The sequence below is a fragment of the Kogia breviceps genome, chromosome 2 (assembly GCF_026419965.1).
Source record: "Kogia breviceps isolate mKogBre1 chromosome 2, mKogBre1 haplotype 1, whole genome shotgun sequence".
Lineage (NCBI taxonomy): Eukaryota > Metazoa > Chordata > Mammalia > Artiodactyla > Physeteridae > Kogia > Kogia breviceps.
The window spans coordinates 81,608,109-81,623,935 of NC_081311.1; the positions used below are offsets into that span (position 1 = coordinate 81,608,109).

Below are 15,827 nucleotides of genomic sequence, written 5' to 3' on the forward strand. Positions count from 1 at the left end.
AATAAGCCTCTTCTGCACATGATACACAAAAACCCCACAAAAAACCCAGTTACAGCACACACAGATCATCCTGACACATGAAGAGAATACACAAAAGAAATGCATTGAAAGGAATATACAGAAGGGGATTAGAAATGGTGCAAATTCATCGATGAAAAGCAACTAAGTGATAAGTAACTGAGTCATGTGATATCACGTATACGTGGAATCTTAAAAAATGACACAAATGAACAGAAACAAACTCACAGACATAGAAAACAAATTTATGGTTACCAAAGTGGAAAAGCGGGGAGGGATAAATTGGGAGTTTGGGATTCACAGATACACACTATGATACATAAAATTGATAGACAACAAGGTCCTACTCTGTAGCACAGGGAACTATATTCAGTATCTTGTAATAAGCTATAATGGAAAAGAATCTGAGAAAGAATGTGTATATATGTATAACTGATTCACTTTGCAGTAGACTTGAAACTAACAGAACACTGTGAATCAACTATACTTCGATGAAAAATAAGTAACTGAGTCAAATTTGTCTAAGCATATTAGCAGAGAGGTGCGTCACAGTTTTCTTAGCGAAGTTACACATTCTGTGGAGAAATACAAAGAATGGACCTAGACTACCAGCAGTTATCATGAAAATAATCCAAAATGAGTTCCCTCTAACTTGGAAAAAGTATACCCGGAAATGATCATATACAAGTAACTGTGTAACGTTCTTTGCTGAAATTTTGCAGGGGAAATTAGATCCTGTTACTTCAAGTCTGGAAATCAGAAAGAAGGCCCTCTCCAGTATCAGCCATCAAATTATGACGGCTTCTCTCATGCTGGGTAAGTGGGGCTTGTTTTCAGGTTGGGGAAGGTGTCGCGGTTGCTGCCCCCAGCAACTTACATGCAACTGACTCTGAGTGTAAATGAAGTGAAGATCCTGGTGTAGAATGCATGTGATAATCCCTCTGTAGGCGGCAAAGCATGTGGGTTTCTCGGGAAAGAAAAAGAAAATCAGATATTGTAGAATAATTGAAAATAAACAGAACCACTTTCATAGCAGCCACTTCCAAAAATGAATATAACACGTAGGCATAAATAGAGGGGAGCCCTGTGCAAGCAATTATGGGAAAGGTGGTGATGCAGCTCAAGAACGTGTTATTAAATTTGTCTCAAGGAACGGACTAGAGATGTGGTTAGTTCTTATCTGCGCTGACAAGCTCTTTTGTAGATAGATGATCTAAACATCCTTTCTCTTTAGTGTGTGTTGAATAACTTTCCTGATCACGTTAATTAAGTTGATACTGAATTCGCTTGCGAATCCAGAAGTACGTGGATTAATGATGGCATTGGGCAAGCTGTAAATCTTATCAGTGGTGGACTGAATTCATCCTTCGTCCTGGACTTCAAGGTTCTTTGAGGATAACCCAGAGGGCCGTGCCTCAGTGGCTTACTCTGAGTACGGGAGGAGAGACTTTTCACGTACATTTGCCTAGCGGTGTGGCCTATTTGAGGATGTATGGAAGACTTGTGTGATGTCACGGGGATGCCTTAGGCTTCACGCCTGGAGAGGGTCAGAACGCAAGCAAAGCGCTCATGCCAGCGGAGACCCGAGAGGAGAGAGCAGTCTGCCACTCCCATCTTAGTTCCAGCCTCTGAGACATTTTGTTACAGTGGTTTGATGAGTTCAGTCATCTAAGGTGGCAACTTTCTTCAGACAAAATAATTACATGATAGCACAACTTGAAAAGCTGTTCTGTTATTTTGCAATCCTCAGTTGAAAGCTGTAGTGTTTTTAAACTAAATTTGGAACAAAAACACGCCTTCTATTTTATCCCCAAATAAATTTACATGGCTTTTTAATGTTTATTTTCCCCGATAAATGGACTACACTTTTCCCTGAGGAAGATACTTGAACTGCTTTTGCCGGTAATGCCAGTTAGAATAAGACCACGTATCCAGAGCCTTAAAAAACTAAAAATACACAGTGTGCAGATAAGAATGAAAGAGAGTGCCTATAGGGTTTTCAATAAGTCCCGCTTCCTTAGACCATGAGACACCATTAACTCACTTTCTCCCCTTAATTTCTCTCTCTTTATTAGTTTTCCTCCAACTCTTGCTTTCTTTTGTTCCCTCTGCATTTCTTTCACATGTTAGAGCCCTTTTTTGTTTAACTTGCCCTCCGTTTCGAGACCTGCCTGGGCTTAGCTTTGCCACGGTGCATTTACTCTGGTGAAAGAGCTTTTGGCCAGGGTAGGTTTGGGCACTGCTGGACAGCACCGAATGTGTTTGTGCTGAGCTTTCTTGTCAAGCACGGTGGCTTAGAGGAGTCCCAGCATGTCATTACTTTCCTAGATCTGCCTCTTCACGTACATAAAACAGTTAGACCCTTTCTGTTACACATGAGAGAAATCCAAGTCCAACAGGCTTCACCAAAATGGGACTTTGGGGGCCAGGTAACGGAGACGTCTTGGGTCGATGTCTTCAAGGGTGTGGTTTCTCTTTCTCCATCACCCTCCCATTGCTCTGTTTTGACATCACTCTCAAACATTTCACCCTGACAGTCAAAAGATGTCTGCAGCACCCCCACTTACGTCTTCTCTCACTCATGTCCACTGGGGATAAGATGCTTCTTTCCCATAAACCCCAATATAAGTCCCACTCTGTACCTCCTTCGTTCTGACTGGGCCACCTGGAATCCTGAGCCCGATTACCAAGGCAAGGACTTGGCTGGGGTCTGTGTTCATACCCAGAGCTGGGCAGATGGCCTCTGAGAATGCATGGGGGCAGCTCTTCCGTGGGAAATTTGGAGTTGGGTGGATGGATGCCGGGCCACAAAAATTGGCAGATGACACCTGAGGACTCTGGTTAAATGGCAGTTGAATGAGACTGTGCTTCTTTAAAGAGAATAATGATCAAGTTTTATAAAAGCGGCTCTCTTTTATAAATGTCCCTGTCTATCTCTTACATTTCTTGTATGTGAATGTTCTGATGGACAAGGTCTTGGTCCCCCAGCACCACATGCTAAGTTCTAAGTGCTTGACTCCCTGCTCTTTCCCCAAGGTCGTTTGACAGGGCATTGGTGTTGAGTTCTAGGAAAGAATGGCCCGTAACCATGCGCATCTCTTTCTTGTGCCTAAAGATAAAAAAATAATACACATGTCTGCTATTGTATGTGTAGGCTATTACTTGAGAATATACGTGTCCTCTATACTGTTACTCTTTGAAATAAGTTAGTCCTTTAGAGGCGACTTTGGTCTGGAGTACCGTGGCCTTTCAGTGGCCCATTTGGTCATAGGAGATGTATGTTGCTTCCTGTTTGATGCTTGAGCACAAAACTCTAGTCGCTTCACTTAGCAAAATTATAGCATTGAAGCTGTTCCCGGGGCAGTTCTGGAAAATCACTTATGGGGACACCATCTGTTTAATTCATGCTCAGAAGAAATGGCTCAGTCCTCTGTAGAGTCAGATGATCTTCTGGATTTCAACTGCGGTCTGACAGGCTTATGGTAGATATTCCAACAGCCTCACGCTCCTCCTCAGGCTCAGAGATGTTGAAAGCCATGCCACCCATGCACGGGAGGCTAATTTCTGTGGATTTGTAGTAAGCCTTGGCTTCCATGGGGGCGCGTGTTGTAGTGACGGTTTGGGTATTTTCAAACTGGTTGTATGAAAGAAAACTTGTGCTAAAATAGGATGACAGCAAGCAAGCTGGTTGAATTTGAATATGTTAATCCCTGCATTAACATACCTGTGTGTGTGTGTCATCCGTTACTTTTTAAAAAAATTTTTTCATTTTATTTTATTTTTGGCTGCTTTGGGTCTTGGTTGCTGCATGCAGGCTTTCTCTAGTTGCGGCAAGCAGGGGCTACTCTTCGTTGCGGTGCGCAGGCTTCTCATTGCGGTGGCTTCTCTTGTTGCGGAGCATGGGCTCTAGGCACGCGGGCTTCAGTAGTTGTGGCTCGCGGGCTCTAGAGCGCAGGCTCAGTAGTTGTGGTGCACGGGCTTAGTTGCTCCATGGCATGTGGGATCTTCCCAGACTAGGGCTTGAACCTGTGTCCCCTGCATTGGCAGGTGGATTCTTAACCACTGTGCCACCAGGGAAGCCCCATCTGTTTCTTTAATGCTAGAGGTAAAGACACATCAGAGCAGCACACAGCTGATCAAGTGCAATGACAGCAGGTCAGGAATTTGTAACTTGGAAGGGCCAGGGCACTCAACACCTTACACCTGTGTTCCAGTGCGCCTTGAGTCTTTCTGTGGGAAGCAACGTCCTGGCAGTTCCTGGCCCTGAAGGAAGTGTTTTCCTGTCATAGTTATGGTGGCAGCAGCCATCGCTTATTAAAGATGTATTTTGCACTAAGCACTGGGCTAACTATTATTCCATTTCATCCGCCCGACAAAACGGAGGTAGGTGATATTCACTCCATTTGACAGGAAAGGAAACTAAGACTGATGAAGAAACAAGCCCAACCTCAGTAGCTAAGTAAGTGGCCAGGGGACGCTTAAGTCCCACCTGCTGCACCGTCCCCCCAGCAGAAGCTGCAGCCTCAGTTCCCTGGCCCCCAGTCAGGTGAAGTGGGCTCAGGGTTGAATGCTAGGGGTGTTGGGTGCTGAGTCCTTTGGGGGGTATTTGTCCTGCCCTCAGAGGGCTGCTGCTTCTTATCTTCAGGGTGCTTATGCCAGCTTGGGACGCCTGGGTGAGCAGATTTTCCAGTTCTTTCCACAAGGAGCTAGAAATGCCCATGTATCTGTAAAAATCTATTTTGTTTAATGTTGTCGATTTAAATTTTTTTGAAATGCCACAGGCCACAGATGGCATGTTTGTGGTTGGCCGTGGCCTGTGGGCTCCCTAAGCCCGGGCCCTCACCTGGTACTCTGAGACCTGGGTGGAGCAGCCCCCTTGCTAACACATGTGATCTCGGGGCGCCCTTATGCAGCCCCCTGCTCCTCCAGGCCCTTTTTGCAGCCCCTGCCTCACCTCTCCTCCCTGTGAGACCCATGAAACCGACCTTCAGCCCTTCCTCTTCCTGGTGTCTGCCCTTCTTTGCTTAGAACGCCCTTCTCCACTCACTTCTACCTTCTGGAATTCTCTTCCTTTAAAGCACAAATTACCATCTGCCTCTTTTATCCGTCTTTCCCTTGTCCCTACCCTGGCAGTAAATCCATCCCTCCATGCTGTCATCAGAGGAGTGCTTACCGCATTCTCACAGATGCAGGAGACTCCCACCTCTTCTTCCAGACTGTTTTTGTCTAAAGAAAAGTGACCATGGCTAGGGTACTTTGATAGCCCTCACTTAGCCCTCTGTAGGTAGATGTTCAGTAAATAGTGAATTGAATCAAGTTAATCATTGGAAGTAACAAAGACAGTCCAATCAGAGTTCTGGACAGCAAACATGAACCAGGCATTTAGGGATAGCAGGTAGGAGGCAAGCAGGAGGGGCAGAGACGGTCCGTGAAGGCACTCACGCTTTGTTCTATTTGCAGCAGGAGTAATTAGACCTCTTCGCAGAGAGAAACAACCCAGTGAAGGTGGGATTATCAAAAGAACATCCACAGATAACTCTCACCTTGTGGTTGTTGGAGGGGAAGAGCCAGAAGCAATAGCAGTTTGCCTGGTCTACATATTTGAGTACAGAATGTTATCTTCTCCTTTTAAAAGTGGAAAGAAACCCCCTGCAAAATGACATTTTTAACTCCTCTCCGTAGAAATCAAGGTTGAGTCTCCAATTCGTTTCTCTAGTCCTGTGTTCCATTCAATGAGGAGGAAATGATTCTCTCTGTCCATATGGGAGGCAACTGTGATGGAAAAGCTGACATTGGGGTCCACACTTCCCTGACATCAGAGGGGTTGTGTCCTGTGGCGTGAACTTGAGCTTTTGCCTTGGACTGGCCCAGGTTCCCGTTCCTGCACAAAGAGTAACTTTTGGTTTGACGCTGAGCAGGTTTACTTAACCATCTTAAGCACTGGTTTTCTAATGCATAGATGGAAATAATACTAATAATCAATTCAGTGGGCGGCTTTGAAAGCAAAATATAATAGTATACGCAGTGCTTAACACAGTACCTCTCATAGGGAGCACTGAGAAAATGTTAGCTATTGTTAAACTGTCTCCAAACAGAAGCAGTAAGACTGTGGCTGAAGTTCACACTGACTTTATACGGCAAAAGAGCAAAAGGCCAAGGGAAGCCTTTCCCCTAGCGCTTTTATGAGTCACTTTACGAGATTTTAAGGTGGTTCAGGACTTTGTATTCTCCCTGTCAGCCTGTTGTGTTAGAACATTTTGGCCTCTGTGGCAGTTTTACAGAAGGTAGTTTACTATTTTATTTCTGGCTTTTAATGCCATTACATTTAGAGTTCTCCTACTGTAGTAAACATAAACTTTGATTTTGAACTTGGAAGGATTCCTAGTTGGGGCAGTTTCTAAGCCCTTCAACCATGGAAGAGATTAGAAAAGCAGCCTTTTCCCTCTGAGTCAACTTCAGTGTCTAGGATTGCCTCTAACTAGCCATTAAACCACTGATTCTTATTATTGGCAAGAGCGCCATTCCTCTTCGCCATTGTTAAGCCTAGTTGCCATGTGACAGTTCTATATCCCTAACTCCCAAGTATGAATAGGGAATGGTTTGCAGTGTAACTTCCATGTCTCTTTGGGGATTCCTGGAGGAAACCAGGTGAGGAAACGAATTTCCCTCCTTGGCCTCTCTGTCATTGTGGGAACCAATACATTTCTCATTGACTGCTGAAGAAATATAAGCAGTATTTTCTGGTTGTACAATAACTGTCCAGAAAGCAGGTACCTTTGGTAACACTGTCTCATGTAGTTCTGCTTTCCCCAGAAACGAGAATAAGGGAATTATGTCTTGAATTGCAGAAGGTAGAATTGCTACTTAAAAAAGTTTCAGGGGATAAATTCATTACCCAGGACACAGGACTGATTCAGCAGCTCAGAGCCTAATATGAGCTCATCTACCTAGAAAATCAAAGTTGAAGTAGGCTGTCTGCCTAGGAAGTTGAAGGTGAAGCTGCCTAAAAGTTGAAGTGTGTTTTGTGTCTGAAGGGTTCACTGCAGAGTGGACTTTTGTTATTTCCCCTGGAGGTCTTGCGATGAAAGCTTGATAGTTTCTGTTCTTTGTTCAGCAAAGATTTACATTTCTTTCATCTATAAATTCTTCCAAGTAACATAGAAGAGCTTTCTCTTGTAAAAGATATATAAGCATGCTTTAGTATTAGAAAACCTTTTCTCTTGTCATAAGCAATCTCATGAAAATGCATATAAAATTTTTTTAAATGCATACAAAAATGCATATTATCTGCTGTCCAGTGAGATCCTATGGAAAGACATAGTATTTATATTCATTTTGTGTATCTGTTACTCATAAAATAGGCTTGGTAGGCTACTGAATGGAAAGACTCATTCTGGAGCAAGTTTAGTTTATAGGGTTTTTATTGGGGGTTTTTGTACCTCAATTGTTTCTATTTAAAAAGTAGAGTAGATTACATGGGCAATCATCTTTTTTTTGGTCAGGATTCACTTATTTGGGGTTTCTATTTGTTTATGAATCGTTATAGTACATATCGAAACAGATATTGTTATGGTTATAAATTAGGCTTATTTTTGAAAGCTACTCTAACCTCTAAACCCATTAGGTACTATATTCCAAAGGTGGATTGAGGTGCACTTAATCTTTATGGCCTTCTCAGAGTTCTGACATTTTTGTTGACATTATTATTAGTAGCCTCTCTGACCCTGATCTCAGTAAAGCCTCTGTTACTTACTGGGATCAACTCTCAGGAAAGCCCTTTAAAGCCAGCGTGCTTAAGTGTGTACCTGGATCTCAAAGAAGGTAAGCAGGCAGAATATTATAAAAAAATAACCACCTCTTTTAGACCTTCTTCTTAACGTTAGTCAGAAGAAATAGTGATCCCTGGTTTGCATTCTGGCATCAGCCAGAATGTGGGGCATGGATGTTAGTCAATTAGGTGTGCAAAATATAAAAGGTTGTGAATTCTCCCAATATCAGATAAGCCCAGTTGTGTGTACCATTCAAGCATGAGTTGAAAACGTCAACTCCAATGATAAATATTTGAGAGTATGTATTTTAGCTGCCTCACTCTGTTGATTTATATGATAGAGTTATGTGTTACTGAGTTAGTTAAAAAAATTCCGGGGGTTCTTGGTACCTTTGATCACCCACATAGATAGAGGTGGAAGTATCTGGAAAAAAACAGGTCACCATGCAGGGATTTGCCTCTGCAGAGCTCCTGCTGTCCATATTCCTGTATCCTCTCTCTTGTTTTCCGGTTGTTACTGTCAGATCCTTTCACTGTAGTCCTGCTTTGTTTTCTTAGACACACTAGAGAGATTAAACTTTCATCCAGGCACAGAGTCATAAGGATGGAGGATTATGAGGTTGACTCTAGAAAGACTTTGTTCTCCGAGGCGAGTTCTCTGACTCCCTGGGAAGAGGCCCTGCCCCGCGGTGGGATTCTGTCCCTGTGGCCACAGCCCTGGCTGCCACATGATGGCAGCCAGATCCTGTGCTGGAGGCCCTCACAAGCTCCCAGGCTGGTGTTCCCTTTTTCTCAAATGCACAGACGAATCTTGCTGTCCTATAAAAGAAGAATTGTTTGCAGACTTTAAAACAAGAATCCCTGTTCAAATGCTAAATAACAGGTTATAGTTTCCAAAACAGTGCTGCTTTATTTAAGTATCCCACATATTGAACACATGGCTGGACTTGGATCTCTAGGCTTGCTCCTCTGGGTGGCTTGTTTCCATGGCCCCGGAGTAAGCCTGGAAAACAAGGAAGGACAGGCAGAAAAAGAGAGGCCCTCTTCCTCGGGAGGGTGGATTGTAAGTTTTGAGATCCGGGGAAGATGAAGAATTTCAAGGATTTCTTTCCATATCAACGGGAAAACGCAGCAGCACATGTATTTCAGTTATTTGTTGCTTAGATGAGCGACAGCCTGGGGAGAGCAATATAGCGCAATGGGTCACTGTGACTTTGAGACCCGGCTCTGTCCATAAGAAAGTGCACCATTCTGGCCCCTGGTCCGTCTTTATTTCCTTCTAGTGGCTGCTCTTTTTGTAGTTTCCACCATCAATCACTATTTCTGCGCTTGCTCTGAATTCGATCTCGTTTAAATAAATTTATCTCTGCTCTAGCTCTGAACCAAACTAGTCCAGAGATAAACCAGAGAGCAAGAAAACCAAGGCCAGATGTGCAACTGCTGCTCTGTTGTAGTTCAGAGTGTAATTCCTACAGGGTTGGAATATGTCCATTTCCATCGCTCTTTTAGAGGAAGAAATGTCTCTTGAAACTTAGCACTTTCACATTATATTTATTAATATGGGGGGAAATCTCCAGCCTTAAGTTAGTGAAACAGAGACTATATTGTGAGATTCTTTTTTAAATTGAAGTATAGTTGATTTACAATGTTGTGCTAATTTCAGGTGGACAGCAAAGTGATTCAGTTATACATATATATTCTTTTCCAGATTCTTTTCCCATATAGGTTATCACAAAATATTGAGTAGAGTTCCCTGTGCTATGTGGTAGGTCCTTGTTGCTTATCGATTTTATATATAGTAGTGTGTATCTGTTACTCCCAAACTCCTAATTTATCCCTCCCCCCAACAGAGACTTTTTGGATGATCCTTGAGCTCACAGCCCATAGAAGAGCTACTATTCTCTCAGGAGAATAAGTAACAGATAGTCTGAGAGAGATACAAGAAAAGGAAGATGGGTGGGAATTCTTGGAGGGTTGGTAGAGGAAGAGCTCTGTCCACTGAGATATTTTTGTGACGTCATAGCCTCTTTGGTTCCTGAGTGGACAAGCTGGTGCCTGTAGATTACCACTTCAACATTAGGACCCCAGAAAACTATGCCACACGAAGAAGATAAATCTCTGTATCCTCTGGAAGCAGCATTACTCCTGTCTCCTCCTGGCCAAATAGGAAGCCCATATACACATGACAAGACAGGTTTTCTGGTGAGGACATACCAGTCATAAAGCTCAGAAAAGAATCTTTCTGGGACTTCCCTGGTGGTGCAGTGGTTAAGAATCCACCTGCCAATGCTGGGGACACGGGTTTGATCTCTGGTCCAGGAAGATCCCATGTGCCGCGGAGCAACTAAGCCCGTGCACCACAACTACTGAACCTGCACTCTAGAGCCCGCGAGCTACAACTTTTGAGCTCATGTGCCACAACTACTGAAGTCCACATGCCTAGAGCCCATGCTGCGCACCAAGAGAAGCCACCGCAGTGAGAAGCCCGTGAACCACAACGAAGAGTAGCCCCTGCTCGCCACAACTAGAGAAAGCCTGTGCACAGCAACGAAGACCCAGTGCAGCCAAAAAAAAAAAAAAAAAAAGAATCTTTCTTAATATCATCATGCTTCATGTAAAAAGAGGTTAAGAGGGAGCTTGACATGCTGTTTGCATTTGTCTTTATGTTTATAAAAAAGGATTAGGTATGAGTTGAGAGCAAGACACTCTTACCCCATTCCTGCTAATAGAGACAACTAGAATTAATATGTTATTTGTGTGAAAAGCATAGGGGTCGGTTTACTTTTTTTTTTTTTAAGATGTTGGGGGCTTCCCTGGTGGCGCAGTGGTTGAGAATCCGCCTGCCGATGCAGGGGACACGGGTTCGTGCCCCGGTCCGGGAAGATCCCACATGCCGCGGAGCGGCTGGGCCCGTGAGCCACGGCCGCTAAGCCTGTGCGTCCGGAGCCTGTGCTCCGCAACGGGAGAGGCCACAACAGTGAGAGGCCCGCGTACCACAAAAACCAAAAAAAAAAAAAAAAAAAAAAAAAAAAAAAAGATGTTGGGGGTAGGAGTTTATTAATTAATTAATTTACTTCTGCTGTGTTGGGTGTTCATTTCTTTTTTTTTTTTTTTTTTTTTTTTTTTGTGGTATGCGGGCCTCTCACTGTTGTGGCCTCCTCTCCCTTTGCGGAGCACAGGCTCCGGACGTGCAGGCCCAGCGGCCATGGCTCACGGGCCCAGGTGCTCCGCGGCATGTGGGATCTTCCCGGACCAGGGCACGAACCCGTGTCTCCTGCATCGGCAGGCGGATTCTCAACCACTGCGCCACCAGGGAAGCCCTGGGTGTTCATTTCTGTGCGAGGGCTTTCTCTAGTTGTGGCAAGCCGGGGCCACTCTTCATCACGGTGCGCGGGCCTCTCACTATCGCAGCCTCTTTTGTTGTGGAGCACAGGCTCCAGACCCGCAGGCTCAGTAGTTGTGGCTCACGGGCCTAGTTGCTCCGCGGCATGTGGGATCCTCCTAGACCAGGGCTCGAACCTGTGTCCCCTGCATTGGCAGGCAGTTTCCCAACCACTGCGCCACCAGGGAAGCCTCCAGTTTACTGTTTAACATGAGAATGAGCAAAGTCAGGTCCTATATCAGTAGAAAGAAATAGGAAGATTAGGTATGGTTATTAAGTGTCTGATATATGAGAGGCACCATATCCAGTCTGATTTCATTCTTACAGCAGTCTCTGTGAGGAAGACATCATCCCTATTTTATAGGTGAGGATCTTTTAAAAAATTTATTTTGTTGAAGTGCAATTGATTTACAATGGTGTGTTAGTTTCTGCTATACAGCACAGTGGTTCAGTTATACATATATGTATATTCCTTTTCATATTCTTTTCCATTACGGTTTATCACAGGATATTGAATATAGTTCCATGTGCTCTGCGGTAGCACCTTGCTGTTTATAGGTGAGGATTTGAGGTAAGAAAACATCATTGTTATAGCCACAGATAGTAAATAGTAGAGCAATAATTCAGGCCTAGTTCTGTTTAATTCTAGAACTCATCCAAAAGATTTTGAAAAGAAAACCAAACCCTAGATTTTTACATAGGATTTTTCAATGGCTTGTGCAGGAAAAATAATGTTATCTGTTATAATTTTTATTTTGTCATCAAAAACATGCAAAAAATTGAGCTGTATTGACACTTCCTTTTGGACCATGTTTCCTGCCAGCAGGCCCTGGCAGGAGGAGGGTCGCTCGGAAATAACTTTGTTACACCTTCCAGGGTAGTCCGTTCTTAGTTTATTTCAGTTGGCAGTAGAGGGCGCTCTACACTGTCTAGATTTTCTCACATTTCCATAATGCTTCTGCCTGTTTATAGTCATCACCTACATTACCTACAGTGAAGTCAGGTCAGTCTTTTGGTTTTAGTGAAGTTCTGGCATTTGCTGAGTTTTAGGTTTCTCTGAATTTGTATTAACAAGATGTTTTCAATCCTATTTAGCTATGAAATGACAGAATTACAGTCCTCAGAGGTTTCTGTACAAAGTACAAAAGTTTGAATGAACACTGTCTTTATAAATCTAAATTTTTTTCTCTATTAGTGACACACATTACACCACTAGTATGGACAGGAAGCAAAAGCACTCTTTATGGAACAATCGTACAAATAATGGAAGGATAGATTTTTTTTTTTTTTTGCGGTACGCGGGCCTCTCACTGCCGTGGCCTCTCCTGTTGCGGAGCACAGGCTCCGGACGCGCAGGCTCAGCGGCCGTGGCTCACGAGCCCAGCCGCTCCGCGGCACGTGGGATCTTCCCAGACCCGGGCACGAACCCACGTCCCCTGCATCGGCAGGCGGACTACCAACCACTGCGCCACCAGGGAATCCCGGATAGGATTTTTAAGTTTTCAAAATCCATGTGCTTATCCCACCTGACTCATTTCTCAAACCCCGGTGTTAATGTACGATGTTTCCTAAGTGGTTCTTTACTTAGAAACCATTATTGAATGGTTTTGAAGGAGGCCTTTATTGAATGTATCATCAAATAGTCATAAATCGTGTCTCAAAAATGTAGAGAAATCTGTGTGTTTGTGAGCATGTATGTGAGAATAGTGGACGTATTTTAAACACTGTTCCTGTAGAATAAGCATTTGTATGTTTGTGAATACAGTAGTAGAGAGTTGGGAAAAAGAAAGATCTAAAAACTTGTTAGAAACTTTGTACCGAAACGTGAGATTAGAAATCAGAAGGCATTACTACTCAGCCTTAAAAAAAAGATCAAAATAATGCCATTTGCAGCAACATGGATGGACCTAGAGATGATCATACTAAGTGAAGTAAGTCAAAGACAGAGAAAGACAAATACCATATGATATCACTCATATGTGGAATCCAAGATATGACACAAGTGAACGTATCTATGAAATAGAAATAGACTCACAGACACAGAGAACAGACTTGTGGTTGCCAAGGGGGAGAGTGGGGGGGGATGGAGTGGGAGTTTGTGATTAGCAGATACAAACTACTATATATAAAATAGATAAACAGCAAGGTCCTACTATATAGCACAGGGTTCTGTATTCAAAATCCTGTAATAAACTGTAATGGAAAAGAATATGAAAAAGAATATGTTTATAATGTAAAACTGAATCACTTTGCTGTACCTCAGGAACTAACACAACATTGTGAATCAACTATACAATAAAAAAATAAGTAAGGAAAAAGAAGGTGATGACATTAGTGCAACGTCTGCATTCTTGAGGTGGCTTGGGCAGCAACACAACTAAGGAGCCTGCGTGCTGCAACTAAGACCTGGTGCAACTAACTAACTAAATAAATATTAAAAGAAGAAAGAAAATGCTTGAAACAATAATAAGATGTGTTATTTCAGAAACAGGAAGTCCAAAGGCATGATCATTGCAGGGTTGGTTGGTCATCAAGAAACTAGTTTCCTTCTGTCCTTCAGCGCTGCTGTCCTCGGGCTTGTCCCTCACGATGGCAGTATCGCTGCTGCAGCTCCAAGGGTTTCTGACTCACATAGCATCTAAAGGTCAGGAGAAAGATGGTCTCTTACTTTTGTTACCTTTTAAGAAGTAGAACCCTCCTACACTGTTGGTGGGAATGTAAATTGGTATAGCCATTATGGAAAAACAGTATGGCGGTTCCTTAAAAAACTAAAAATAGAGCTACCATATGATCTAGCAATCCCACTCTTGGGCATATATCCCGAGGAAATCATAATCCGAAAAGGTACACTCACCCCAATAGTCACTGCAGCACTATTTACAATAGCCAAGACATGGAAGCAACCTAAATGTCCATGGACAGATGAATGGATAAAGAAGATGTGGTACATATACACAATGGAATATTACTCAGCTATAGAAAAGAATGAAAGAATGCCATTTGTAGCAACGTGTATGGACCTAGAGATTATCATTCTAAGTGAAGTAAATCAGAAAGAGAAAGACAAATACCATATGATATCACTTATATGTGGAATCTAAAAATGATACAAATGAACTTATTTACAAAACGGAAACAGAATCACAGACTTAGAAAACAAACTTATGTTTACCAAAGGGGAAAGGTAAGAAAAAATTAGGAATTAGGAAAATTAAAAAATTTAAAAAACTAGGAATCTGGGAGTAACATATACGTACTAGTATATATAAAATAGATAATCAGCAAGGGCCTACTGTATAGCACAGGGAACTCTACTTAATATATTGTAGTAACCTATATGGGAAAAGAACCTGAAAAAGAATATATACGTATACATATATATTTATAAATATATCTGAATCACTTTGCTGTACACCTGAAACTAACATAACATCGTAAATCAAGTATACTTGAATAAAACATAAATTAAAAAAATTTTAAAAGGTAAAAACACTGGAAAAAAAAAGAAGAAATAGAAAAACTTGCTCGTGAGCATCCTTATCCACAGCTGCCTTCCCTTTGCTCTGCGGTAGCCTCTTAGAATAACATTGCATTCCTGTGCCGGGACTGGTCGGGGTGATTGGAGTTCCCATGGTGGGTATGGGATGACCAGGATTTACGCCAGAGGCCAGGGAGGGACCTCATCTCTTCTGAAGCACACCGTCTGGATGGTAGAATGAAACTGGAGTTCCATGTTGCATGTGTGCAAGATGATAGCCGTTCTGCCTGAAGGTGGCACGGCACACGCGGTTTTCGACTTTGAACTGCTCATGCAACGTGGCAGAGGCTTACCCGTGACCTGCATTAAGGATCCTGCTGTCCTTGTGTTTGCATGTCATAAGTAAATGACTTCTGGTACGTCCAGGTAACCGAAGCATTTGTTTTGCCCATCCTCAGAGACATACAGAGCAGCTCGTCCAGTACCACAACTTCCGAGAGTCAAGATCCTTCTTCAGGGGACCCTGTGGTCAGTGCCTTGCAACAACAGCTGTTGCTGATGGTGGCTCAGAGGACCCAATCAGAAACCTCACAGGTACGTCCCAGCATTACCGTTTGTGAATGTTCCAGAAGCAGGGATCCTGAAAGCTGTTTCCAGGTGGGATTCCCTAATAGAATTAGTCCAGTCTTGTCCTGAATTTTATGTCAGCTGGGTTGTGGCTATATCACTTTGTGGTAGTCTACTGAACAAATGTGAAAAGAAACCTCTTAGATAACAGGTACCCTTCTGTTCATGCGAACGGGATTATTACTGTCTTAATTGCTCTTCCAAAAGCATTAAAAATTCATTCACATTGATCTTTGGTTGCCAGGATGCACAAATCCCACAAGAGCTCACTTGGTTAGGATGGCATTTTTTCCCCCCATGGTTTGGAAAATATCTGGATTTTTATTAATTTATAGGCTTATATTTTAAGCATGCAGAGATTTTTTTTTTTTTTCGTGGTACGTGGGCCTCTCGCTGTTGTGGCCTCTCCCGTTGTGGAGCACAGGCTCCAGACGCGCAGGCTCAGCAGCCATGGCTCACGGGCCCAGCCGCTCCGCGGCATGTAGGATCTTCCTGGACCGGGGCACAAACCTGCGTCCCCTGCATCGGCAGGCGGACTCTCAACCACTGCGCCA

The 15,827-nt window shown here is 43.2% G+C and overlaps 1 protein-coding gene across 7 annotated transcripts in view; it reads left to right on the top strand.

Moving 5' to 3' along the window:
* PCNX2 (pecanex 2) overlaps window positions 1–15,827 on the top strand; it is a 274,045-nt gene that overhangs the window by 47,860 nt on the left and 210,358 nt on the right. For all 7 annotated transcript variants that reach the window (XM_067025705.1, XM_067025704.1, XM_059053839.2 and 4 more), the window contains exons 8-9: window positions 741–834; window positions 15,105–15,240. In XM_067025705.1, the coding sequence (XP_066881806.1) occupies window positions 741–834; window positions 15,105–15,240 (230 nt within the window). The remainder of the gene's footprint in view (window positions 1–740; window positions 835–15,104; window positions 15,241–15,827) is intronic.